The following is a 26,262-nucleotide window of genomic DNA, read 5'->3' as shown; positions in this document are numbered from 1 at the left end:
GGATCCAAGGGGATTTGGGTAGAACACCATTATTGTTCACAACACCAGCGTTCGTCCATATTTCCTTCCTACCATTTTTAATGTATTGACCTTTATCCCCATGTTCATTGCCCCATGGTCAGAAGTTGGCTGTTCTACATTCAGCCTCATATAGGTAAGAGGTCTAGGTCTAGGTCTAGGTAAGAGGAAGGCAGAGAGGGTGAAAGACAAAAAGTGCATTTTAGTTGAATATGTCCCTTTAAAAAAGTTTTTCTTGGGGCTCCAGGTGGCTCAGTCGGTTAAGTGTCTGACTTTATTTCTGGCTCAGGTCATGATCCCAAGGTTGTGAGATCGAGCCCCATGTCAAGTTCTGTGCTAAGCATGGAGTCTGCTTAAGATTCTCTCTCTCCCTCTGTCACATTCCCCCACTCGAGCTGGCTCTCTCTCTCTCTCAAATAAATAAATAAATAAATAAATAAATAAATAAATAAATGTTTTTCTCAAACCTTTATCCTGCCTATATTTTATTGTTCAGAACGGTGTCAAGTGGTTACCATATCTACTACATGGGAGTCTGGGAAGGCTTAATCCTGTTAAGAAAGTGGGGATAGTGGTGTTGGATATTAGGTAAACAACTACAATATTTGGTAACTTCTCACCTTACAGAGAATAAACAGAGATTGAGAGAGTTCACATAATTTGCTGAAGTTGCACAGCCTGTAAGCAGTAAACCAAACCTATGTTCTTTTTTAAACAAAAATTGTTTTGTTTCCTTGTTTCTGTATGTATGTATATATGTAACATCTACACCCAATGCGAGGATTGACCTCATGACCCTGAGATCAAGAGTTGCAGACTCTTCCAACTGAGCCAACCAAGTGCCCCCAAATCTATGTTCTTACTATGCTGGGTAGTGATTCATGCATTCTTTTTATGGGAATACCATATGGGCTAGGGACTATAATTGGACTTGGACAAGTGTTTCATCATCTTGGCACCTCAACAGGAAGTACCTCATTGATTCTATCTCTACCAATTTGGCTTTAACTTTTATCTCTTGCATCCATTTCTCAGAGTCCTAAACCCCCTAATCCCAACCCTGACTGGGACCTGTAGAAGGAACCTATATAACATAACCTTGAGGATGGATACATGAATAGATCAGGGTGGGTAGTAGGGTAGAGAATTCACTCTTATTTCTTTCTCTAATGTGAAACTCACACTGATCTATCTTACCTTTGTGCAAATGTGTACTGCAGAGTTGGGGGTTAATACATAAATTGTACATGTTTTAAGTTCCATGTGGACAAGGAGCATAGTTTAGTTTTTTTTTTTTTTGGGGGGGGGAGGTGCTTTCATACTACCTAGCAAAGTCCAATATGCATGACATGTATTAAGGGAGCAACTGCTAGAGGACAAGACTTCTGGGCTGTATAGGTCATTGTATGATGGGGATGGGGGAGGAATTTTGAGTACCCTTGTTTAAGATTTTCCCATCCATCATGCAATTTCTCAGCATGAGGCATAAAGGTTGAAATTGTTTTTATTTTTTGGCTTTTTTTTTTTTTTTGCAGATGTGGTGGTTATAATTCAATTTTTTAAGATTTTAATCAAGCTGTTGCATTCTTTTTTTAAAAAATGTTTATTCATTTTTGTAAGAAAGAGAGAGAGAGAGAGAGATGCCACAAGTGGTTAAGGGGCAGAGAGGGAGACACAGAATCTGAAGTAGGCTCCAGGCTCTGAGCTGTCAGCACATAGTCCAATATAGGACTTGAACCCATGACAGCGAGATCATGACCTGAACTGAAGCTGGATGCTTAACTGACTGAGCCACCCAGGCACCCCGTCAAGCTGTTGCATTCTAATTAAATTAGCAATTATTTTTCCAAATTCGCTGAATCTTAACTCTTACTTCATTTTTTTTCCAATTCTAAGTCATATTACTTATTCAAATAGAGTTTTCTTGACAGTATTTCAAGGTATCCAATAAATACATAAAAATCTAATGAATATAAATAAAATGAGGGAAAAGTAAGTTTTGGCATAATTGTTATTCTGATACAATGAAATGGAAAAATTCCTTCCAGTTATGTCTGTGTTATCGACCATCAAAACACATGAAAGTAAGTGACAAAAGACCATCACACATTTAAATATTTTAATCAAATAATACTCAGTATAGTGATGGTACAAAGTGTTTTTTAGAAAAGGAGAATTGAACATGAAAAATAAGATAACCAGGTTGAAAGATACCTAAATGATCAGAGGTCAGGTTAAATTTCCTTTGGCAGGTGTATGTTGGCTGTTTGATTTGGGGTAAAAGTCACCAAATAGCTCATCTGTGCTGGCCAGTATGATGGGCACTGGGAATATAAAGGTGTAAAAGACACAATCCCTTTTCTGAAATATCTTACTTAATTTTGAATGACCAAAAATATCAGACAAATGACCTACTCCATATACCAACATTGGTGGAGTAAAGTGTACTTACTTTCACTTAAAAACTTCAGAATATTGAGTCATTTTATGATAAAAACGTGGCCTCACAGACTTTTGAAAAATATAATTTATTCAAGAACTTAAACAATGTAATAGATATATCTGGTTACTTAAAAACAATAATTTTAAGTATATCATAGAGATGCATATGATTAACATTTAGTGTTTTTCAGAGCGGATATTATAGATTCTGCGTTTATTTTTGTCTCCATAATAAAATTGGCAATGAAAGCATAAGAGACTCTTAAAAACTGAGAACAAACTGAGGGTTGATGGGGGGTGGGAGGGAGGGAGGGTGGGCGATGGGTATTGAGGAGGGCACCTTTTGGGATGAGCACTGGATGTTGTATGGAAACCAATTTGACAATAAACTTCATACATTGAAAAAAAAAAGATTGGGATGAGCACTGGGTGTTGTATGGAAACCAATTTGACAGAAAATTTCATATATTAAAAAATAAAATAAAAAAAAAAAAAGAAAAAAAAAAGAAACTTGAAACAATATACAAAAAAAATAATAAAATTGGCAATGTAATGAAAGATTTATTATTGTTTATAATTGCTTACCCTCACACAGTAATTCTCAGCCTTTTTAATCTTATGTTCCACCAGCATTATAATCTAATAGATCTCAACAATTAAAAATTAAAAAGCCTACACTTTCAGAAAAAGTTGCGTTTTATAAGTATTGTCATTAGTTTTATCATTTATTGTCAGTGCTAAGCCTAGGAAAAATTATAGTAGAATTAAGGCCTTAAAATAAGCAAAACTATTCCTTTAGTAGTTGAAAAATCTTATTATATGTTTGAGTATGAATTTTATTACTTTAGTAATGTAAAATGCAAAGATGTTTAATAAAAAAATATTGCTCTTTAATAGGCTTATATGAAATTCTACAACATCAGATAGATGAAGTAGAATAAAGATGGCATCCAGATATCAGGTGATTTGTAATGAAGCTCAGGAGTCACAAAAGGTATATCAAGAACACATTTGGTCAAAAGAATAAAGAAGTAATAAAAGTCAAACAAATATGCCATAATAAGTAGGGTAATCGGAAAGCTGGACAAGAAAAACATTTGTATACATGGGAAGAAAGTATTAGAAGAAATTTTGTCCAGGGTGATATGTATATCAAAAGTCATAGATCCCTGGAGAATAGGGTCAGAAGGACATAGTATACTACAAACATCAGGAAGAGTCAGTTATTGAAATTGTGATGATAATCCTGTGTCCTATCTAGGCTGTAGTAGATTAGAGGATTTCTGAATTCACTGTGGTACTTGGATCCCATGGTACTTGGATGTCCTAAAATAAGTTGTGTCTCAGTGCTTTTAAAAAAACGTTTTAATTTGTTGGATATTCCTAATGATTTCAATTATATGTCTGAACTAAAATTTATTTCATTTCCTAATATAAGAATGCTTTGCTTAAACTTAACTAAGTCTATAAAAAATCAGCAGTTTACAAACAATTAGAGGCAAAACTATTTACTTTACAAATACTGGATTTATTTTTCTTAATGTTTTGACTGTCTTTGTCATTTCATATATTTATATTATCTGCCTACCTATGTAGGTAGGTATCTGAAGTTTTGGGCATCTTCAAACAAATTTGGTGTTTTATTCCAGTTGTGAAATGGTCAGTCCAAATAGATTTGGTTGTATTTTCACCAATAGCTTTAGTGTTTGAACTCATTGTTTGGAACCAGGGAAAATTTTGTCTTTATGTAGCTCTTTAAAATGGATCCCTGTCTAAAATGAGACTTGGATTAAGGCCCTTGCTTCTCCCCAGAGGTTTCAGCTCTAATATGAAGTTCTTTCTGTACTGAAAGTAGAAAAAATTAAAGTTCAGGTTGTACCTCTTCTGAGGTCTCTTTAGTAATATCCTATTGAATATGTAATGATACAGAAGGAAATAAAATGCAGAAATGAAAGACCATAAAAAAGTATTTACACATAATGAGAAAAACATTCCATAGCATACTAAATACCCTCCATTTCCCTTGAATGTTACCTCTTTATTTCTCGATCATTTCTCCAGTGGTAGCTATTTGAGTTATCCAACACAAGATCCACAGCTTTCCATAACATTAAGTTTAAGAGAGTTTAAATATGATATTCTCTGTACTAAAATACTCAGTTTGATCCTCTACTTTAATTAGAGCAAGGTGGTTATCCTTTACTCCTATAAACACTCCAGGGTCATTCTTACATTCAAATGAAACACATTTGGAAGACTTCCTATGAAGGCGGAAGAAGGCCTGGTCTGGCAATGGTTTTCCACATTTTTGTAGCTGAGGAAACAAGAAAGAAAGCAATCAGTACGTGAGTGGGAAATCCATAGTCAACCTCACCTCCCTGTGTTAGAAACTAAAGAGAAATAATTATAACTTGGTATTTCTAGCAAGGCTACTTACTAAGTAGGGGATGGGAATGGGGTAGGAAGAAGCTAGTAGAGGGCTGAAGTGGGGTGGATTTAATTTAATTTACTGATGGTCTACATACTTTGAGATGCTTTGTAGCTTAGAATGACTGGATTTGGATACAGCAGCTCAGGATTTGTGCCCCACTTTTGCCATGTACTATCTCTGAGTCCTGTGCACATTGCTTTACTTCTCAAGCCTCAATTTTTTAGCCTAATCTGTTTTCTACATGTGAGTGATATAAATGATTATTATTTCAGGCCAGTAAGTGTTGGGAATGGTTTGTTATACAGTAATATCTGACAAAAACAATAATTCCATCATAGAATTACTACAGGAATTAAAGGGGACTGCTTGTAAAACATTTAGCATGGTATTTGGCATATAAGAGAGTTCTGTATGGGTTAGCTCTTACTATTGAGTAATTATATATGCCAAACACTGTTATATACATTGAGGAGCATTTGTTAAGGAAGATGTGGGGTACCATCCAGTGTTTATGTTAATACCTTACATGGCTGTATTAGTTAGATTTATAATTTTGTATTTATGTAATTTGTCATCTATATTATACTCTTATGTTTTCTTCCTGGTCTCTATCTTTGGCTTGTTTGTTCCTCAAAATGTTTATAACTCTTCATCATGACCAATATTATACTAACATTTACTAACTGAAAAAGGCTGTGTAGTGAATCCTATGATTAGAATGTAGATTATTATTTATAATGATAATTGTAAATCTTGGCAGATGGAAATATTTATGACTTTCCCTTTAGCAGGCTTGGAGTGTAAAATTACTTTTGCATTTGCCTAAGAAAACTATTTTATTAAGAAATGCTTCCTGGAAAAACAAAGTAGTTCCTAAAGCTGAGTAGATAGAATTTCAGATCATTCTACATAGTAGCACTTTTCAAACTTTAATGCACATATGAGTCTCCTGGAGATTTGTTAAAACACTGATTCGCATTCAGTTCTGAGGAAGCCTGAAATTCTGCATTTCTAACAAATTCGCAGCTGATTCTGCACTACTGGCAGAGCCCAGACTTTAAGTAGCAAGGCTATACATGCCATTTCCCTCCCTTCCCTATTCCAGAAGCAAGTTATTAGTAGTAACTGTGTTTTATGTACAATAGCAGAAACAAAACTTTTTCCTTGAACTGTGCCAAACACCCAAATCTGCACAACAGAGTGGAGTCAATTATGACAGTTAAGTGAATATTTCTATTACCTCCACAGAGTGTTCTTTGTTATTGGCATGCAGCAGGAAGTCTTTGTCTTTTGTAGGACTCAGATTTACCAATAACGTATGGCCATCATCAGTATCACCTTGCAATTAAAAAAATATGTAAATTAAAAATAATAAATTAATTTAAAAATCTAAATTATAAAGCTAAGAATTGAACAAGTAAGTTCAATTTAATGAAATGAATTTAACACCTAGGAAAAGAATCCAAGACGTGATGTAAAATAATTGCTTCATTAACCAACATGTCTTATAGAAGTATTTGTACCCAAATGAAACTAAAAAGTCACCAGATAATTTGGGGGTAATGTTAAGCTCCTAAAGAGTCATTGGACAATTTGGGGGTATTTTTAAGCTCCTTAGTTTTCTTATTTGGTTTCTAATTGTAGAATTATGACTCTATTGGTTATTTGTCTGGGTGTCAGCTTCCCTGTCTCCATGTAAAGCCACTGATAGTTTTCCTTCAATATCCCAACTACTCTCCTTGTGTAATAGAACATTTCCCAGTCTGTTTTCTTGTAACTAAGTGTAGCAATGTGACTAAGTTTTGACCAATGTGAGGTGAATGGTAGTGTTACGTGCAACTTCAAGGTTTTGTCCTTAAAGGGAAAGATAATTCATGCATCTGTCTTCCACTGTCCTGCTGATTGGGCATTGCTGAGGTAGCAAGTAATCTTGAACCATGTAGATGTTGGCAGAGTGACAAAGAGAGAAGGATCCTGGTCCCCGGACAACTTGTTGAGCAGCACTGCCATTCTCATCCTGGCTAAGATAGAAATGAAGTTTTATGTAGCTTAAACCACTATTATCCTGGATCTTTTTTAAATGTAAACCTTCATCCTAGTTATTAAACTGCAAATGGATGGGATGGAATAAATCCTCTAAGAATCTAAGATTTAACCATGAATGTGGGCTGGGCTGGAGAGAGTCTTCTGAGACTGCCTTCCTTTTTTATGGAGCATTTTTGGATTTGTCCTTGCCCCAAATTCAAGAATTCAAGTACTACAGCTACCTAGTCTTCCAAATTACCTGTTTCACGTGAGGGAGGTTGGAAATCATAATAACGGAATAACACCTTATCTGAAAGAGAATGCATAAAATCCCTTCAGTAAGATACAATTTTATCAAAATGTTTCAGTTTTAACAAATACATAACGTCAGACAATATCCTCTTTTATTATACATCAATTAAAGAAATATTGTGATTTTAAGGAAGGTCTCAAAAATGTATGAATATGCTCTGATGAATTCTCTAACACAGTTATTATTAAAATATTTAACAAATTATCCATAACACTGGTATATTCTCTTATTTGAGATTGTACTTTGGTGATATTGATAGGACTGGAAAGACATAGCAGGTAATTAGCAGTAGCAAATATATGTGGTCGGCTCATCCATTTTTTTTAAGTTTATTTATTTTGAGAGAGAGAGAGCACAAGTTGGGGAGGGGCAGAAAGAGAGAGAGAGAGAGAGAAAGAGAGAGAACCCCAAGCTGACCTGTGCTGTCAGTGTAGAGCCTGACATGGGGCTCAATCCCATGAACGCTAAGATCATGACCTGAGCCAAAACCAAGAGTTGGATGCTTAACTGACTGAGCCACCCAGGAATCCCTCTTCCATCTTTCACAACAGATACCGCTTCTCAATATCAGCATCCTTTCCTATTAAATCCTCACTAAGCTTCTGAATTCTCTTCAACTTAGTGATATTTAGGCATGTCCACCAATGTATTGGAGTTAGCACACAGTATGAAATCTATGTGTCATGTCTGAAGTAATACATTATTTATGGCTTGGTAAATTTATTTTTTACTTTACTAGTCATCATTATATCGTTATAGACAAAAGGAAATATTCTACCTTTCTCTTGGTCTTTTCCCAAGTCTTCTACATAGATCTCATAACTTCCATCCTCAAAAACGAAAGTAATAGATTGATCATTGTATGTGCTCAGGGAAGCAGAATATTCTGTAACAAGTGAAAAGCTTGCCATTAAAAATTCAAAATATCTTGTTCCCATGAACAATCCTCAGCAATTAAAAAAAACCACTTTGTTTAAGGTTTTTGTTTCTGTTTTTCCAATTTGAGCTGTACTTTGTCCACCATTGTTGGATAAATAAAAGCCTTTGGTGCAAGCTTAACATAGCTCAAAGGCGGAAGTATGTCGCTTGAATGGGATTAAAGATGCTGGTCTCCTTCATGAAGACTATAGGAGGTCATGCTAGTGTGTTTATGGGAGGATTTGATGGAGAGAAGTAAGCTGGAAAAGTGACAGACTTTGCCAGCTTCCTTGTTTCTTATGGTCAAGGGGACTGTGGACAAGAAAGGACTGTATTTTGAGAGACATGGTTAAATGAATACCCATCTGTAAGGTGTGGAGACCCATTCTGTCTTCTGGCTAGATAACAGAGACATTTACAGCAGCACTCTCAACTTTTAAAACAATGTCCCAGCACACATAGAAAATGATAATATTTCTATGGCACGCTGGGGTAAACTGGTGTAGAATTAGGACCTATGTTGGTCCTTGAAGAAAAAAAATCTTTACATTTTCTTTATATTATAGAATTGTGCTAAGAGAAATAATATACAAAATAGAAGAATGTTAAATATTGAATGTGTATATGAATTTCTGAAGTAAAATTATTTAAAAGTCTTTATTTAAATTTTAGTTAGTTAACATACAATGCAATATTGGGTTCAGGAGTAGAATTCAGTGATTCATCACTTACATACAATACCCAATGCTCTTCACAACAATTGCCCTCCTTAGTACCCATCACTCATCTAGACCATTTCACACCCACCTCTCTCCATCAACCCACAGTTTGTTGTCTATTATTAAGAGTTTCTCGTGGTTTGTTTCCCTTTCTTCTCTTACCCCCTATGTTCATCTGTTTTATTTCTTAAATTCCACATATGAGTAAAGTCATATGGTTTTTGTCTTTCTTTTATTGACTTATTTTGCTTAGCATAAATTCTTAATGAGAAACCTCAGTATGTTTCTGGAAACTTAAGATATTTATATCAGGAGTTATGCTTGAAATGGCAATATGCCATTCCTGGTCAAGTTTTCTTAATGATCTCCTCATTTCTTGATAGTTACCATCAACTTGGGGTTTACTTGCACAAGTAGGTGATACAATCTAAAACCAATTTAACAACTATTTAAAATGTTTATGAGCTGAAATTATATTTTAAAAATATAATAGTTCTTCATTTTCTTTCATTGTCAAAATGTTGAAATTTGGGGAGGAAATGTGTTCTTTTTTTTTCCCTGAAGGATTATGTATTTTCCCCAGGAGTAATGTATATGGGATTCCAACCCATGACAAGCATTTCAAAATAATGATGGAGGGCTAACTATAGAATGCACATATATTGTTAGAGCAGCTACACTATGACTAGTTTGGATACCACTAAATGGGTACAATGACAGCAAATGGACAGAAGTTTCTGTTACACAAGTAGGCATGGACTTGAAGCTGTTTCCTGAAGTGGCACTTGTCATGGTCCTGTGTCTTACCTCCCTCCTCACACCCACACCATGCCCATCACCAGGCATACCTTGGATACTTGGAACATCAGTTGTTCCAAAGCATTTCTGGACCATAGGCACACCAAAGGCTAAGCCCTCCACAGGCCGTTCCAGCTGCTGATGATGGGCAGTGAATACTAGATGTTCTTTATACTTTCCAGCTGTAGGATAAGGGTGGAGTAGGAGTGGATTGTCAGTACCCACTCTCCCCAAACCCTTTACCCCCACTTTGAGGATTCTGAGTCAAAGCTGCTTGCTGACAGTGATGACTGACCCCAGGGCTTCAGCCACCCCACAGTCTGAAGGGATCAATATTTCCTGGCACACTTATACCACAGTAGGGTACACTCACTGGAGTCCAGATGGGAGAAAACTAGTGACCCATGGTCTCAACACCCAAAAAAAACAACTGCTATTAACATTTTAGTTTAATACCTTTAAATGAAAAAAAATGTAAAATACTGTAAATATATTTATAATTTAATATACTCTGTTTTCACTTATTATGACATGACTTTTTCTACCATGCTATAAAACTCTTTATATGTCCTTTTGAAAATGGCTAGAAAATAGTTCAGCATCCTTAATATTTTTCAGAAGGAAAATTTGGTCGAGGGAAAAAATTATATATCTAAGATGTGGTAAATGAAGGCTAATAGATGCTCATTACTATATTGAAAAATTACCAGGAAATGTAGTTTCCCCTTACCTCTTCTTGTTGAATGTCTTTTGGTGGTTTCTTTCTTAAAATAACAGGCTGTCTTTTTTATAAGGCCAGAACGTAGCTGCATAAAGTACATTTGGCAAACTTCTTCAGCCTTCTGCTGGGATTCTAAACAATTGAAAAATTTTGATACTGTTTCATTCCATCCATATTTATCTTTTTACAAACCCTGAGCATAGCAGTCCACGAAAGCAACTAAAGATCCACAGTATCTTATCAGAAAGCTTGGGGCCAGTTGTGTTTCAAAATTCAGAGTTTTTTATTTAAAAAAATTTTTAATGTTTATTTTTGAAGGATAGAGAGGCAGAGCATGAGCAGGGGAAGAGCAGAGAGAGAAGGAGACACAGATTCTGAAGCAGGCTCCAGGCTCTGAGCTGTCAGCCCAGGACCTGACATGGGGCTCAAACTCACAAACCATGAGATCATGACCTGAGTCGAAGTTGGACGCTTAACCGACTGAACCACCTAGGTGCCCCCAAATTCAGAGATTTTTTAGATTTTAGAGTTGTCAGGTAGACTATATGCTGTATATATGTAGTACTCCCAGCAGGGACTAGGGCAGCACTCATAACCAAATAATTCATGATTTAAAGTGAAATATAGGAAAATTCATATAAAGTGAAATAAATAAAGACTTCATGTTGGTTCAGATCAGGATTTAATTGTCACATGAGTTCAGATTGTATTTTATTTCCAAATGAGTTATGAAAAATTTTAGGTCCTTAGAAAAAAATTTTGGTTTTCAGAATTCCATATAAGGGAGTGTGGATCTACATCAAGCATGTATCAATCTTTGCCTAACTTTTGTGATCACATGAAATCTGTAATCTTCTTTTACTTATCTAGAATACACTTTTAATAATTTTAGAAGAATGGCTATAGTCTCTAGAGGTTATTGATATTAAAAATAAGTGACCCATGTCTTCAAGCTTTTTTCCTTTATTTTCTTCTAAGAGTTTCATGTCTAACATTTAAGTCTTTAATCCATTTCAGGTCAGTTTTTGTGAGTTCTTTTACATACGGATACCCAGTTTTCCCAACACCATTTATTGAAGAGACCATCTTTTCTCCTTTGAGTATTTTTTTGCTCCCTTCTCAAATGTTAGCATGTCTACAGTGCGCCAAGCACTGTGCTAGTAATTTTACTTACTGTTTCATTTAATCCTTTACAATAATATTACAAGGAAGTTATTCTCCTCATTTTCCAAGTGATGATCAGAGGCTCTGAAAACTCTTAAGAGGACTCTGATACTTATCAGCAGGAGGAATTAGTGAGTCATGAAAAAATATGAATGACAAATTTGGCTTTTGCTGGTTATTTTTTAAGCAGTAAAGGGAATCCCCCCACAACACACACACACACACACACACACACACACACACAGCTCCAGGGCACAGCTCTTCACTTTCGTGGTATTTCTCTTTATTTTATCTTAGAATTAGAGGCAGATTCTTGTCTGATTTGTTGCAATGAAAGAATAGCTATTGGTCTTCCCAGAGGCCAAACTGTGTTTCCAAGAGTGCATGTTGTGAACCTTTGGAGGGCATCGTTACCTTTATGAGGAGTCTGGGAAAGACAAGCTGGTGGACTCTGGGTCTCTCTAAGGAGATACTCTATTTGGATTAGAAGACAGTTGGTTTCATTCACCCATTCCAAACGAAAACAAAACCAAAGAGCAACTCAGCTGCTATTTATATCCACATCTCAACACTAGATTAGTGTGATCTTGGCCAAGCGTCTTAACCTCATTGGTCCTTGGGTCATGTGCCAAATCTGTCTCAGAAAATTGCTAAGAGGTTTAGGTGAAATGACTAAGTAAAGCCCAGTTCCTGGCCCATCATGGATTTTCAAACACACTTGCCCAAGGTTACAGATCTGGTGAGAAGTTGTAACTCAAGTATGTCTAGCATCAAAGCTACTCTTTCCATCCACTTCCATCTAAGAAAATGCTACACTGCAATTTTAGGAACTAACATAATACAAATCCAAATTAAATCAGTTAAAGTAAAAAATTTAATCACCTATTTAGTAATTCTTTCATTTAGTCAAAGAAAAAGTCTCAAATAAAAAATTAAATTTTCTACTTGTAAATTCATAAAAGGTTTTTCAGAGTCAAACGGAAAAGAAAGTTGTAACACTTGAGTCATGGCATCTCAACTTTTAGTGTTTTGGTAAATGAATTATCAAGCAATTTGTATCAATACAGCCAAATTTCAATTATTCAGTGATTCAGAAAATGAAAATTATGATTTTAGGATCCATTCTATGATATACATTTTTTAATGTTTGCTTATTTATTTTGAGAGAGAGAGAGTGGGAGAGGGGCAGAAAGAGAGAAGGAGAGGGAGAATCCCAAGTAGTCTCCATACTCAGCTTGGTGCCCAATGTGGGGCTTGATCTCATGAAACACGAGATCATTATTGAGCTAAAATCAAGAGTCAGACACTTAACAGACTGAGTCACCCAGGCACCCCTCCTCCTTTTAATTCTCTAGAAGATTTGTCTTCCTGATATACTTTTAAAAGTTAAGTAAACTTTTGTAACTTACTATTTTGAATTATCTATATCTTACCTCCAATTCAGATGGGCATCTGCCTTTAGGTATCTTCAACACTCTGAATGGGGCAAGACCACTTAATTATACTAACATCTACCTTGGAACTCCCTATCATTGCATCAAATTTATAAATATCAACTGTAGTATCACATTTATGTAATGTTTTTACAATTGCAAGGATAATTTATAAACCTATGCCAATGCCAGCATTGAACTTAGTTTCCTGACGACTAATTTAATAAAATACTTTATTAAATGTTTCACATTGTCTCTCCAGAACTAAAAGGCATAAGATGATACTGAAAGTATGCTCATTCTTTACATGCTTATCTTTATGTTATATTCAGAATCCCATTGGACATAACTGACAGGCATGTCTAACATTGAGAGTGGATCCTGTAGGGAGCAGGATGTGGGTCTTGGGTAGTTAGAAGTAACAGTCATGATATTGAGGAAGTATTATGGGTGTAGAAGAGAGGAGCTAAAGATATTGATGTAGAGGCTATCATCTAGTGGGACAAACACTAGTATAATTTATTGAGGGATGACTACATTTGAAATATTGAAGACGGAGCACCTGGGTGGCTCAGTCTGTTAAGCATCTGACTTCAGCTCAGGTCATGATCTCACCATTCGTGGGTTTGAGCCCCGCATCCGGCTCTGTGCTGAGAGCTCAGAGCCTGCTTCAGATTCTGTTTCCTTCTCTCTCTGCCCCTCCCCTGCTCATGCTGTCTCTCTCTCTCTCTCCCCCTCTCCCTCTCTCTCTCTCAAAATAAATAAATAAACTTAAAAAATTCTTTGAAGTATTGAAGATAATTTACATTGGGAGAATTTGTAAGAAGGTATACTTTCGTGTTCAAGGCAGCTGAAAGTATGGTTGTGAGGGTTGTGTTCTCAGACGGGAAGCACAAAGCTGGCATGGCCTTGGGGACTCTGTGAGAGAGAGTTCTCTGCTGGGGTCAAAAGGCCAACTCAAGCTTATGTAAGGGCTGTTGCCACTTCCTATGTCTCTATCCTGCCTCATGTATGAGGGCAGTGTCTCAGATGGTTTTTAAGGAAATTCTCATAAGTAATTTCATCATAGCAACAACATGATGAAATCCTTCACGCATTTCTGGTGAGTAAATGGGAAGGGGCTTGGAAATCTTTCTGTACTTCTGTCACTAAGAGAGCCAGACTATGGCTGACAGGAACTACATAAGTGAATCACTCATCTTTCATTTCTTTCCGAAACACTTATTTCACCAGTCTCTCCTCACTGCTTACTACCCTTGATTTATCTGTGGCATTTGACTTTGGCAACCACATCCTTCTTTGAAACTCTTTCTTTTCTTATTGTCATGTCACCAGTCTTCTTATGTTCTCCTTTTTTCTCTCTGATCATCCATCTCTCTGCTTCTTTGTTGGTTTTCTCCTTGTCTGGCTGCTTCTAAAATATTGGTGTTCCTCAAAATTTGTCCTTTGCCTTTCCTCTCACTCTAGACTTTCTTTCTGGGCAAGCCTGCTCCAATGACATCTTCTTATACACTGATGACTCCCCAAACTGTAACTGTCCCTTAGTTCTGTCTCCTGAGTTTCCTATCTGTTGCTCTTTCTTCACAGGGTATTTTGACTTAAGTTATCCTACAGCATCTCTGTATCTATCTATGTAGAGCCACCAGAATTCTAGACATCTCTACCTGGATGACCAACACCTACTCCAAATTCAAATATACTCATAAAAAAATCAACCCTTCGTTATCTTTTTCTACCCAAAATATATTCCTCCTGAAATCCTATCTTGAAAAACAGTACCACTTTCTACCATTGTCTGCCCATTCTTAAATCATCCTGAAAGCTGAGAATCATCTATTTTTCCATCTCTGTCCATGCCTCAATTTATGTGGTGTGTCATTAAATCTTATTGATTTCACTTTCTGAATGTATCTGAAATTTAGTTCTTCCTTCCTATTCTGTTGTTTTAGGTTAGGCCCTCATCATCAGTCCCCTAGATGAATGCAGTGGACTTCTAACCCATTTTTGTTTCTATTCTTGCCCCTTCACTCTATATGCCACCATCAATGTGATTGATCTTTCTAAAATAAAAATATCCAGTGCCTGGGTGGCTCAGTTGGTTGAGCATCTGACTCTTGATTTCAGCTCAGGTTATGATCCCAGGGTTGTGGGAGCATCATGCTCCACATTGAGCATGGAGCCTGCTTGAGATTCTCTCTTTCTCTCTCTCTCTCTCTCTCTCTCTCTCTCTCTCTCTCTGTCTCTCTGCCTCCCTCCTCTGCTCATGCACCCTCCTTCTCCCTCCCTCCTCTGCTCATGCACCCTCCTTCTGCCTCCCTCCTCTGCTCATGCACCCTCCTTCTGCCTCCTTCCTCTGCTCATGCACTCTCTCTATCTTAAAAAAAAAAATCTTGCTATTCCCCAATTAAATGTTTTCAATGGTCTCTTACTGTCCATAGGATAAAGTTGAGCTCCATCACTGTAACAGAAGATATTCCATGGACATAACTCAAATTAAAGGGTGTGACCTCTACTCATTTCTATTGCCAATTATTGCCATGTAGGGATATGGACCCAGTGTTGCTAGATTTTCAGATTTTTCAAGATATGGAGATTTTTATGCACAATCTTCTAATTTTTAAATGTTTCCTCAATTAAAAAACAACAATATACTGTTCAGGCCAGATAAAATACTTCTGCTGGATGGATCTGTCCCATGGCTCTCATACGGTGACTGGTGGCTAGATTCACTAGGAAGCTGGATTGTCAGGACAGAGAAAGTGTTGATGAATGTAGGGGAGAAGAAGTAGCAGAGGAAAATGGCCTGACTCTACAAGTAGTTTCCTTGAAACTAAGAAGGAAATGAGTTTGGGGAGGGGCTTTTCTCTAGCTCATTAAGTCCTGTATCTTATTGGTACTAGGGATGAAGTACCTTAGTGGTGACCAAACTCATATGGAACCTGATTGTATGTATACCTCTAGCCGATATTGAGTTTTCTGGCTTTGTGATTGTATCAGATCCTGCCAGTCCAAAGGAGAAGGAACAAAAATGAGCTTTCTTGCTTTGTTGCTTGGAGGCTCACAGCAGTTAATTTAGAAAAATAAGATACAATATTACTTGCACCTTGAGTTTTGAGAAGTGCACCTGCCACACACTTTATAGATATTTGTTGAAATTTTATCCAACAGTGTCTAAATAATGAAAATCTTAGTGTTAAACTGAGAAATATTATTGGAAAAGAAGATCTGTTAAGGGACAATAAGAATAATGTGCTGTATTCCAAAGCCATATGCATGATTTGGGGATTATCTTTATCATGTTTCTCTAAATGGTATAAGTAAGCTGTTAGGGCCACTGCACCCTTAAAGGAGGGGCTACATTTTAATTTTTGCATCAATGCCAGCAACTCTGGCATAAACTCCAGCCTGCTCCTCCACTCCAGTATCTATAAAGTGGTCACATCTCCTGGCGTACAAAGAAAACACATTCTTTATTAAGAGGACATAGAGTTAGTTCCACTGAGTCACTGTTTCTACACAGAGTTTTGATTCAGACACAAATAAAAGGATTAACTTAACTGTGATTTTCTGGCCATTCAGAAACTACAATTAAATTAATGTTTTCCTTGGTTACTAAAAACAGCATGGGTGGGCCACAGCCTTAGGGAAGACAGAAAATGATATTCTTTACCACTGCTCTCTTCTAGCCTTAACGATGTTCAAAGAGATGAAGAGAACAAAGAACAAAGATATGCCAGTCCCCACTATCATTCCTCATCCTCTATTTTCTCTCCAGTCTTGCCAGACTTCTATTAACTTTCTTTGGTGTTACCTCTTTTGTATGAAAAACATGAGTGTAAATTTGCATAATTCTTTTCTAGGATGATTTTCAGGATCAAAGATATTAGCTCTTTCATCTTAAAACTATGGCTACTACCTGCCTTTATTTACCCTTCAATTTATGCCAATTCCTTTGAGTTTTCAATTGGATAGACTTGAGCATCATTTGATCAACTCCGCTTTATTTGGGGCATGTATTATTCAAATATCTTCACTTATTATTCTCTCCCTTATCAGAAGTTGCAAGTCAAGACCACAGTACACCAAAGGTATTTTATACATAATAAATGTTTGTTGAATGAAAGAAAATCAGTGTAAAATTTTATTGATCTGGGAAAAAGATTTTGGGTTAGGTAGAAAGAGGTGTGGGTAGAAAGAAGGGATTGATATTAAGGGTTATTCATGTTTATCACTATTAGCAGGTTTAAATTACCTAAACCATTCTTGTCCTGGTATGTATCAAATAAGCAAAAGTTGGCTATATATAGTTTGTCTAAAACCAAAGACTGCTGTATTACAAACTTATGAGCCATCCTTCCTAATTTCAGCTCTTGTATTCTTAGTAGCTTTTGGCAAGATATCATGTATGAACATCAGAATCATAAAGATTTGATAACAGATGAATATAGTGTGTAAAACAATCAGAAATGCTTAAGTTCTTACTTCCCAACTTGGGAGATTTTACCAAAGCCTTGCCTGCTGAGCTGTTCATCTTTGCTGGGGAGATTTTGGTGGTTGAATACTCCATTTTAGTCTTCATTTTTCAGGCTTCTGTAGGTTAAAATGCAATATTAGTTCAATTGTCTCAACCTGAAAATAAACAGAAACAACTGTGGCAAACTCAATATTAATAACAGCCACATAAGGAAAGTAATTATTTCAATAATATTTGAACATAGTTTTCTGAAAATATATCTATATTGGAATATAGTCAGAGGACAAAAAGAACTGCAAAGAAATCTTAACCTTTACTTACTGGGCTTTTTGTTGGTGGCATTACTGATTTTGGAATCCTGAAACAGTTTTTTCTATACTAGAGTATAGAACAAATAAGTAGATATGTTAATGTTACAGGATTTTTACCACAAGGGAAAGGAGATACAAATATAAAATATAAGAAGCCAAAGGAAAATCTCTGTTGTGTTAAATCTGAATCAGCAATATCAGTATGCCCATCTTAGTTTCTAAACAGTTTTTACACTAAAAGGAACCAGAACTCTAGATATGGATTGGGAATGTAGAAGTGAATATGGAATAGTTATTTCTACTTGTATTATACAACTTTGTTTTTGTCTCTGGACTTCACATAGGTTGAAATTCCATTGTTTTTGTTGTTGTTGTTGTTATTGTTTAGATGGATAATATTACATGCAACCATCTTATTTACACTGGGTTTCATGAGCAAAATTCTTCAATGGTAAGAACACTTAGAAGCAGAGAATCTTTGATATCATTTTCCTGAACCCCTAAAACAATGGATGAGTAGGCTAAGACTGAAAGATTAAGTGGCTTGCCCAGGATCACAAAAGCAAAACTGGGACCAGAATCTGGTTTCCTGATTTCCTTCTTTATGCCAGAGTTTCCCACCCTATCTCCTCTCTTCCTCCTCCAAATGTAAGAAGAAAATAATCAAAACTTGGAATTTAGTTTCAAATGCTTGGCCAGTTGTCCAACTTCTTTGAAAATAATAAATTTCTAAATATGGTAATTTGTAATCATAACATGTGGAATAGTTTGGTATTATTGTAGTTAAATTTTAAATTTAGAGAAAATAGTTCAAATAATACCTTGCACACAGTAGGTGTGCAGGCAATACTGATAAAATGAAAATTATAACACTCGTTTTTAAGTTTGTTTCCTTTTTTATCCAAGCATCCTTACATTCCAGGAAAAAAACTACTCCTGGATGGACATAAAAAAAATAAAACCCAAAACAAACTGTTTCAAATAAATGTAGGAAATGTCCCTATTTATATTCCACCTCTTGTGAAGTCAGAACCACATTACCAGAGTGAAGAGGTAAGCAGTCTTTCATTGACGATTCATAGGTACTTTAGTTTAATTATTTTGGGTTATTATTTGATCTTGTAACTTCCCCCACCACCTCTATTAACAACCCTGTTAACATGGACTATCTATTAGCATGGGCTAATTTGAGATAGCATACTTGGAGGAACTCAGCTCTAAACCAAAATTAGCTTTCTGATTTAAGCAACATAGATAAGCAACTGAAATACCACATTTACAATGCAGTCATTGACACAGAGAAAGTTAGCTGCTTTTTAAGAATCAAATGGTAAGTCAAAAGCATAGTCAAGAAATATTTTCAAATCCTATTCAAAAAGAAAAAAAACATTTCTTTAAACAACCTACATAACTTTAAAAAATACAAGCATTCTTTTCACCTTTTTTCAGACTTAAAATTTACTCTTTACCTTCCTATTTTAAAATCAGAAATATTTCAGAAAATATAGCAATATAAACATCATTGGTTCCTTCATGCTGCCTTTCCCAAAAACATAGGCAAATATTCTTATATACACCGGTTATAACTCACCTTAGTTATAAACGTGAAGGGCTGCTCTCAAATAATGAAGTTTCTTGTCATCAACGTTTGGTAGTAGTTGCAGTTATATTTCAACTCCACTTATATATACACACTTGGATTAAGCAACATTGGGTGACAGCTTTTGATGAATGAGGCAGTGTAAATAGTGCTAGTTAGAATGAGTGGGAGTATATTTTATTCCCACAGTCAAATCCTAAACAGAACTTTTAGATTATTTTAACTGCAGCAATTTCAATGAGTTATACTCAGTTAATCATTAATTTTTATGAAACCTCTATGACATGGACTCTAGGTACTGTTTATTGCTCAATGTAGATCATACATGGGCACAGATTGTTTCATTGCCTTTCTCTTTTCTTTTGGGAAGTTGAAAACTTTAGGTAATTTTTTTTCTGATTATAAAAATGATGTACATGCTCTCAGAAGATAGGTAAATGATAGGAAAGCATATATGCTGTATTTCCTGACATTCTTTCTCCAATGTAGAAATACTATGCATATCTATTTTTTCATAAAAATAGAATCTTCCAAAAAAATAGAATCTTCCACAAATTTTATTTTATAAGCTGCTTTTTTGATTTTTCAATAATACTACATCATGAATACATGTCAGAAATATTCTTTTACAGGAAGCATTATAATTAGCATTCAATTATATAAATATCCCATACCAATCTTTTATTAACACTTTGGTTGTTTCTATTTTTTCCCCTTTCTTTTCTTCTTTTCTAATATCACCAATGTTGCAGCTGACATGTGTGTGTGTGTTTGTGTGTGTGTGTGTGTGTTGTGATTCTTGGTAAACCTTTGTACGTTCATTGGTAGCACAAATTCCTCGTACTGGGATTGCTGAATCAAAGGGTTCTTGCATCTTACATGTTGATAGATATTTTCCCATTGAATTCCAAATTTTTTCAACAATCCAAGTAAATGCCTTTTCATCATTGTCTTAGCAGCAATGGTGTCATCACCTGTAAGATATTTGCCTTTCTAGTGGAATTTAAGAAACAAAACAAACGAGCAAAAGGGAAAAAAAGAGAGAGGCAAACCAAGAAATAGACCCTTAACTATAGAAAACAAGCCAATGGTTACCAGAGGGGAGGTGGGAGAGGGAATGGGTGAAATATGTGATAGGGATTAAGGAGTGCACTTGAGATCATTTCCAGTGCTATATGGAAGTGTTGAATCACTATATTGTACACCTGAAACTAATATTACACTGCATGTTAACTAACTGGACTTTAAATAAAAACTTTAAAAAATATTTGCTTTTCTAAAGAAAGGAAAATATTTCATGGTTTTGAATTTTATTTAGTGAAATGAAGCAACTTAACAAAATGTATTTGTTATTGGGGTGCCTGGGTGGCTCAGTCATTTAAGCATAGACTTTAACTCAGGTCATGATCTCATGGTTAGTGAATTTGAACCCTGTGAGTCTGAGTCTGCTGTCAGCACAGAGCCCACTTTAGATCCTCTGTCTGCCTCTCACTCTGCTCCTCCCCCACTCACACCCATGTGTACTCTCTCTCTCTTTCTCTCTCTCTCTCAAAAATAAATATTTAAAAATCTATTTGTCCTCAATTTCTGTCAATTATTGATTTATATGAATCCTTTGTAAATTAAGAAATGAAAGCCTTATCTCTGTATGAGTTGAAATTTTTTCCATTTTTTGCTGTAAATAAATTTTCAAATCTTATGTGGTCAAATTTAATCACTGTTTTAGAATTCCTGGATTTTGCATCCTGCTTCAAAATACCTCCCGTCTTCTAAACTTATAAATAAATTTATTATACCATTTCCTAAAATTATATCGTTTACTACTTAACACCTAAATCTTTGATACACTATTACTTTTACTATGAAGAATAAGGTATTTTTTTTCCTACAGTGCTTATCTCCAACCTCACATGTAATCCAATTTAGACAAAGTGATGTTTCATGTGTTATGTTGGAACTAACATGCAAAAGGCTATGAATGCAGAAAAAAGGAGTTTGAATTTTATCCCATAGCCAACAGGAATCTTCTAAAAGTTTTTTAAATAAGTGAGAAGTATATAAAAACTGTGTTTTATGATTATATTATAAAAACTGTAATTTTATGGTTGTGTCTGGAGGAATGAAAGAAGAAAAGACAGGAAACAAGGTCAGTCAGGAGGCCAATTAAAATAGCCCAGGCAAAAAGCAGTGAGGGCAGGGTCAGGGCAATGTTAGTGAGGCCAGTAAGGAGGGGATGAAGGTCATAAGTCCTTAAATATTAGAGTGATAAAATGCCCCAGAGATCCCTGTTCTAGCTCCACTAAGTCACTTAGCTTCTTAGTGACTGAGTCAGGATTAAAACCCAAGTTTCACTCTCAGTTCAGGGTTGTGTCCACTACAGAGCCCTCATAGCTCTTTTTGGATGTGTTTGTATCAGCTCTGGACTGGGATAGCGGGGAGGCAAAGGGAATTGAAGGGGGTGCCTGTGGTTCATGGTAGGAAACTCAGGTGGGGAGTCCATTGTCAAGCACAGGTAATGAGTATAATGTGGGGCAGATGGAGTTTGAGATACTTGAGGAGCACTTACATGGAAATTTCAGCACTGAGCTGGAATTAGGTTGTGGGTGGGTAGGGGAGGCCAGAATTAGCTGTGTGGATTTGTTCTTCGTTACAGCATGAGAGTTGATGATGTAGGAGCAAATGAGAATGTCTCAGCTGAATGTGGAACAGGAAGCAGGCTATGTCTAGATGGAACTATAGGAAATCTTACATTTAAAGAGTAAGAGAAGATAAGGAGTTAGAAAAGACTAGGAAGAGAACCAGAAAAAAAGAGGTCATATATTATGAAGACTAAGAGAGAAGACCATCTCAAAAAGCAACATTTGGTGATGAGCACTACAGTGACCCAGCTGGGGATTAGAGACCTTTTAGAGAGACCATTAAGCGTGGGACTCTCCAAGAAACTGCAGTGGATTGCATAGTGTAGAGGAGGAACTGAGACTTTTTCAAGAAATACAGTAATGAAAGGGAAACAGACAATGGAATCTTGCTAGAATAGCATGGAGAAGGGAAAATAATGCTTACTAGACAATCTTGGGCAAGTTGCTCAATATTTCTAAACTCTCAATTTCTTCATCATAATAATTTTCTTCATAATAATTTGAACTCAGTGGGTCATTGTGAGAATTATATGAGAAGATATATTTTAAGCAGTTGGGACAGTACCTGGCACATAGTGGGAACTTAATACTTGTTATTAATATTATTATTGATGTTTTTTATTGGAATATGGGACTCTCGGACATGTTACAATGCAAAGAGAAAATGAAAATGAAAGAGAGAAACAAAAAGGAGAAAACTGATATAATAAAGTCCCAGAAGAAACAGAGTGAAAGGAGAGAGCAGTAGTGGAGGGGTTGGCTTTGAAAAGGAGGAGGCATTCTTCTTTCTGTAGTAGAGGAGGAAAAGCAAAAGAATGGTAGAGATGTAAAGTTTTAAGGGACAAGAACTTGACAGTCTTGTAAAAATGGCTTGCATCTTCAGAAAGTAAGTTGTGAGGAGAGTTACAGAAATTAAGAGAAGTAAGCATGTGTTTTAATTTCTGAGGATGAGTAGGAAAAGTCTGAAACAGTTCCTTAGAGAATGTAAAAAAGAATTTACTAAGAAATGGGGAACCACTGTTCATGGATATCGAGTTTCAGTTTTAGAAGATGAAAAATGTTTTGGAGATGGATTGTGGTAATGGTTACTCAGCAATATGAATGTATTTCATGCTACTGCACTGTATACATAGGATGGTTAAAATGGTAAAGTTTACCACAATTTAAAAAGTGATTTTACAAAGAATTTAAAAATTGGCGTGGGAGAAGTAGAAAGACTGGAGGTTGTTTGTAAACTGAGGAATTTGGGGGAATTCTGAGGAATGTTCTCTATCTTGGAGATTGCAAAGTTCTGATGATAGTGGTAGTCAAGATTAGCTTTTGCAGGTGAACCGTAGAAGAATATTAAAGACTCATCAAAACAGGCACTGGAGTCACCAAAGTTGACCTCAATAGAGGCACCATCAAACAGGAAAGGACTTTAGGGTCTCTATCAACCTGAATGGAAAGGAATTAACATAAGTAGGTAGTTGGACCCATGGTGAGGGTTAGCAAGAGCAGTAAAAAATAAGAAATGTGTCACTTCTCTATTGTCCCTGGGAGATGGGCACACAAAGAAAGGGTGTGGGTTTTGAGAATAGTGGTGTCACCAAGGGAAGCTGCATTTTAGTTAGTAAAGGAAAATAGAAGGACCTTTTTAAGGAAAAAAAGGAGGGAGATGACATTCCAGAGGAAATGACACACATTTAAATTATGAAAGAAAAAAAAAACCCAAACAACCTGAAAGAAGATTTTAATCTATCAAGAAATAATATCTTGCATGGAAATTCATTAGTTGGTGATTCACATCTGAGCAACAAAAACAAAAATGTATGAAGTGTAGTCATTTCCCAAACTGCAGTGTTATGTTTGTCTCTTTGCCTGGCAAAGTCTTCCAGAAACTTATGCATTCAACAAATATCAAGTGCCCATTACTTGCCAAGGACTATGTATTCCAACCCCATTAACCCATGGGACACTGCATGAAAATTTTCATTTCACTGTGTCTTCTTATCTACATCTGATCAACTGGAAAATCATTTATTGAATTACCAACCACCTCTCATATGTCAGGCAATGCCCTTTGATAAGCAATTTCCTTTTTTTAAAATACCAATACCCTTTATAATGTTAAGTTGGCTGTTGACTTTTCTTTCCTGATTGTGAATTTTACTTGTAAAATAAATTCATTTGATTAGATTGATTTCTTGTGAAGAGGCTTGTCATTAACATGTAGAGCTTATAAGAAATTTTTATTAAAAATACATGTTAATTATGGAAATTTTGGAATACAAAATATAAAGTTCAACATTTGATGCCCTAGAAAGTAGCTAAATGCTTTGGGGGAAAAAAGTCTTGGGACATCTGGGTGGCTCAGTGGGTTAAGTGTCCAACTTAAGCTCAGGTCATGATCTCTTGGTTCTTGAGTTTGAGCCCCACATCAGGCTCTGTGCTAACAGCTCAGAGCCTGGAGCCTGCTTTGGATTCTGTGTCTCCTATTCTCTCTGCCCCTCCCCTGCTCTCACTGTCTCTTTCTCTCAAAAATAAATATTAAATTTTTTTAAAGAAAGAAAGAAAAGAAACATGCCTAGTAATCATTGTAAAGAAATTCTGCCCTCCTAATATCCCAAGAAAAGTCCCAAATGATGTTGGATTTGTACATGTCTATACTATACCACAGAGTGCTGCTGAGTAATCATAACAACAGTAATAACTCAAACACTTGTCTAGTGCTGCGTTAGGTGCTGGGGTATAGCAGTGAACAAAACAAAGTTTTTCCTGCCTCCTGCAGTTCACTCTCTTTTGGAGAAATAGATGTTGAACAAATAATCTTGCAAATAAATCATTTATTTTATTTTATTTTTTAAAGTTTATTTTTATTTTGAGAGACCGAGAGAGAGAAAGAGAGAGAAAAAGAGAGTGTGTGGACAAGTGGGGGAGGGGTAGATAGAAGGAGATATAGAATTCCAAGCAGGCTCTGTAATGTCAGTGGGGCTCAAACTCATGAATGGTGGTACCATGACCCCACAAATAAATCATTTATAAACAGTGATAAATAAATAAGAACTAGGCTGGTAAAGAAGATAAACAGTAGTATTAAAGTAGTGTGGTCACAGAAAGTGGCATTTATGTTGCACTCCAAGGGTGTGAAGAATATATGGAAGGGAGGGGACAGAGAGTGCTTTCTGGGCAGAAAAAACCCCAGGGTCAAAGGGTCTTACAGAATTTGTTGTATTTGGAAATGAGACGGCTAGTATGGTTGGAGCACAGTGGACAATGAGGAGAGTATAATGTAATGGTGTTGGCAGAAGAGGACAGAAGCCAGGTAGGGCTGGGCCCTGGATACCAGAAGGAGGAGCTTGGATTTTATTCAAAATTCAGTGGGAAGCCAATGAAGTGTTTTTAAGTAATATGGGATGTGACTTGGGTTAAATTTTTTAAAGACTGCTTTAAAGACTGTCATATAAGGAATAGATGGAGGGTAGGAAGAGGAAAGAAATGAAATCAGCAAGGAGTCTGCATTAGTTCAAGCTCTTAATAATGGTGGTGGTGATGATAATGGTGATGGCACTTACAGTGTCTTGGGCATCTTCTGTGGGCCAGATGCTTTACATATGTTATCTCTAATTGTTACCATGACCCTGGTATTTGAGTACCATTTTAAAATTTAGGAAATAGAGACTCAAAGAGATTAAGTGTGCTGCAAAAGACCCCATAGCTAGTAAGTAGCAAAGCTAGGATCTGAACTTAAGTCCATCTGGTTCTTTCTCTTATTCCATGGGAACTGTTCGTAAAATGAGGTGAAATTAAATTTTTGGGTTTTAAATTCCATTCACCACCTTGTAAAGCTTACATACTTTTGCATGAGCAGATCTATGAAGGTATAGAGGGGTCATCAAAACTCTTGTTGGGTACTAGAAAATTACTGAAGAAGACAGTGCCCCACAACTTGTCTTGGCTGGTAGGAGGGACAGGAAATGGGGAGAATGATTAAGTTTGACAACGCTATATGATTTCATTCTGGGAGATTTCACAGGGGAGCAGGAGGGAGAGGGTGAGATGGGAGGGTGATCACATTATCCTCTGTTCCCTTGGGTATAGTGGTTTCACTTCTTTCTTGGGGGAGGTCAGAAAAAGTGATGTCACAGAAGGGGAGGTTGAAATTTGGGGAACAATGAGATAGCATTGTCCTTGTTCAAACTGAATCACTTCCTGTTCCTGACTCCCTGGCACTCTGAAAGTTTCTACATGCCTCTTACCTGGACCCAGGAGAGAAC

At 36.2% G+C, this 26,262-nt stretch overlaps 1 protein-coding gene across 6 annotated transcripts in view; it reads right to left on the bottom strand.

Annotated features, from left to right (window-relative positions):
* Positions 1–2,993: 2,993 nt before the first annotated feature.
* IL33 (interleukin 33) overlaps positions 2,994–26,262 on the bottom strand; it is a 37,163-nt gene continuing 13,894 nt past the window's right edge. Inside the window, exons 1-9 of one of the 6 annotated variants that reach the window (XM_078436867.2) lie at positions 19,359–19,590; positions 17,778–17,834; positions 17,498–17,572; positions 10,395–10,517; positions 9,715–9,846; positions 8,008–8,115; positions 7,176–7,226; positions 6,132–6,229; positions 2,994–4,774 (exon numbers count right to left, since the gene is read on the bottom strand). In XM_078436867.2, the coding sequence (XP_078292993.1) occupies positions 4,577–4,774; positions 6,132–6,229; positions 7,176–7,226; positions 8,008–8,115; positions 9,715–9,846; positions 10,395–10,517; positions 17,498–17,561 (774 nt within the window). In that variant the 5' untranslated portion in view covers positions 17,562–17,572; positions 17,778–17,834; positions 19,359–19,590 and the 3' untranslated portion in view covers positions 2,994–4,576. Of the gene's footprint in view, positions 4,775–6,131; positions 6,230–7,175; positions 7,227–8,007; positions 8,116–9,714; positions 9,847–10,394; positions 10,518–17,464; positions 17,573–17,777; positions 17,835–19,358; positions 19,591–26,262 lie in introns of those variants that run through there. The other 5 variants (XM_078436864.2, XM_078436865.2, XM_060609809.3 and 2 more) reach the window with 5 other exon arrangements.

Source organism: Panthera onca, chromosome D4 (genome assembly GCF_046562875.1).
Source record: "Panthera onca isolate mPanOnc1 chromosome D4, mPanOnc1 haplotype 2, whole genome shotgun sequence".
NCBI classification, from domain to species: Eukaryota; Metazoa; Chordata; class Mammalia; order Carnivora; family Felidae; genus Panthera; species Panthera onca.
Note: the sequence above shows the minus strand (reverse complement) of the source record. Positions and strands in the feature narration are given on the sequence as shown.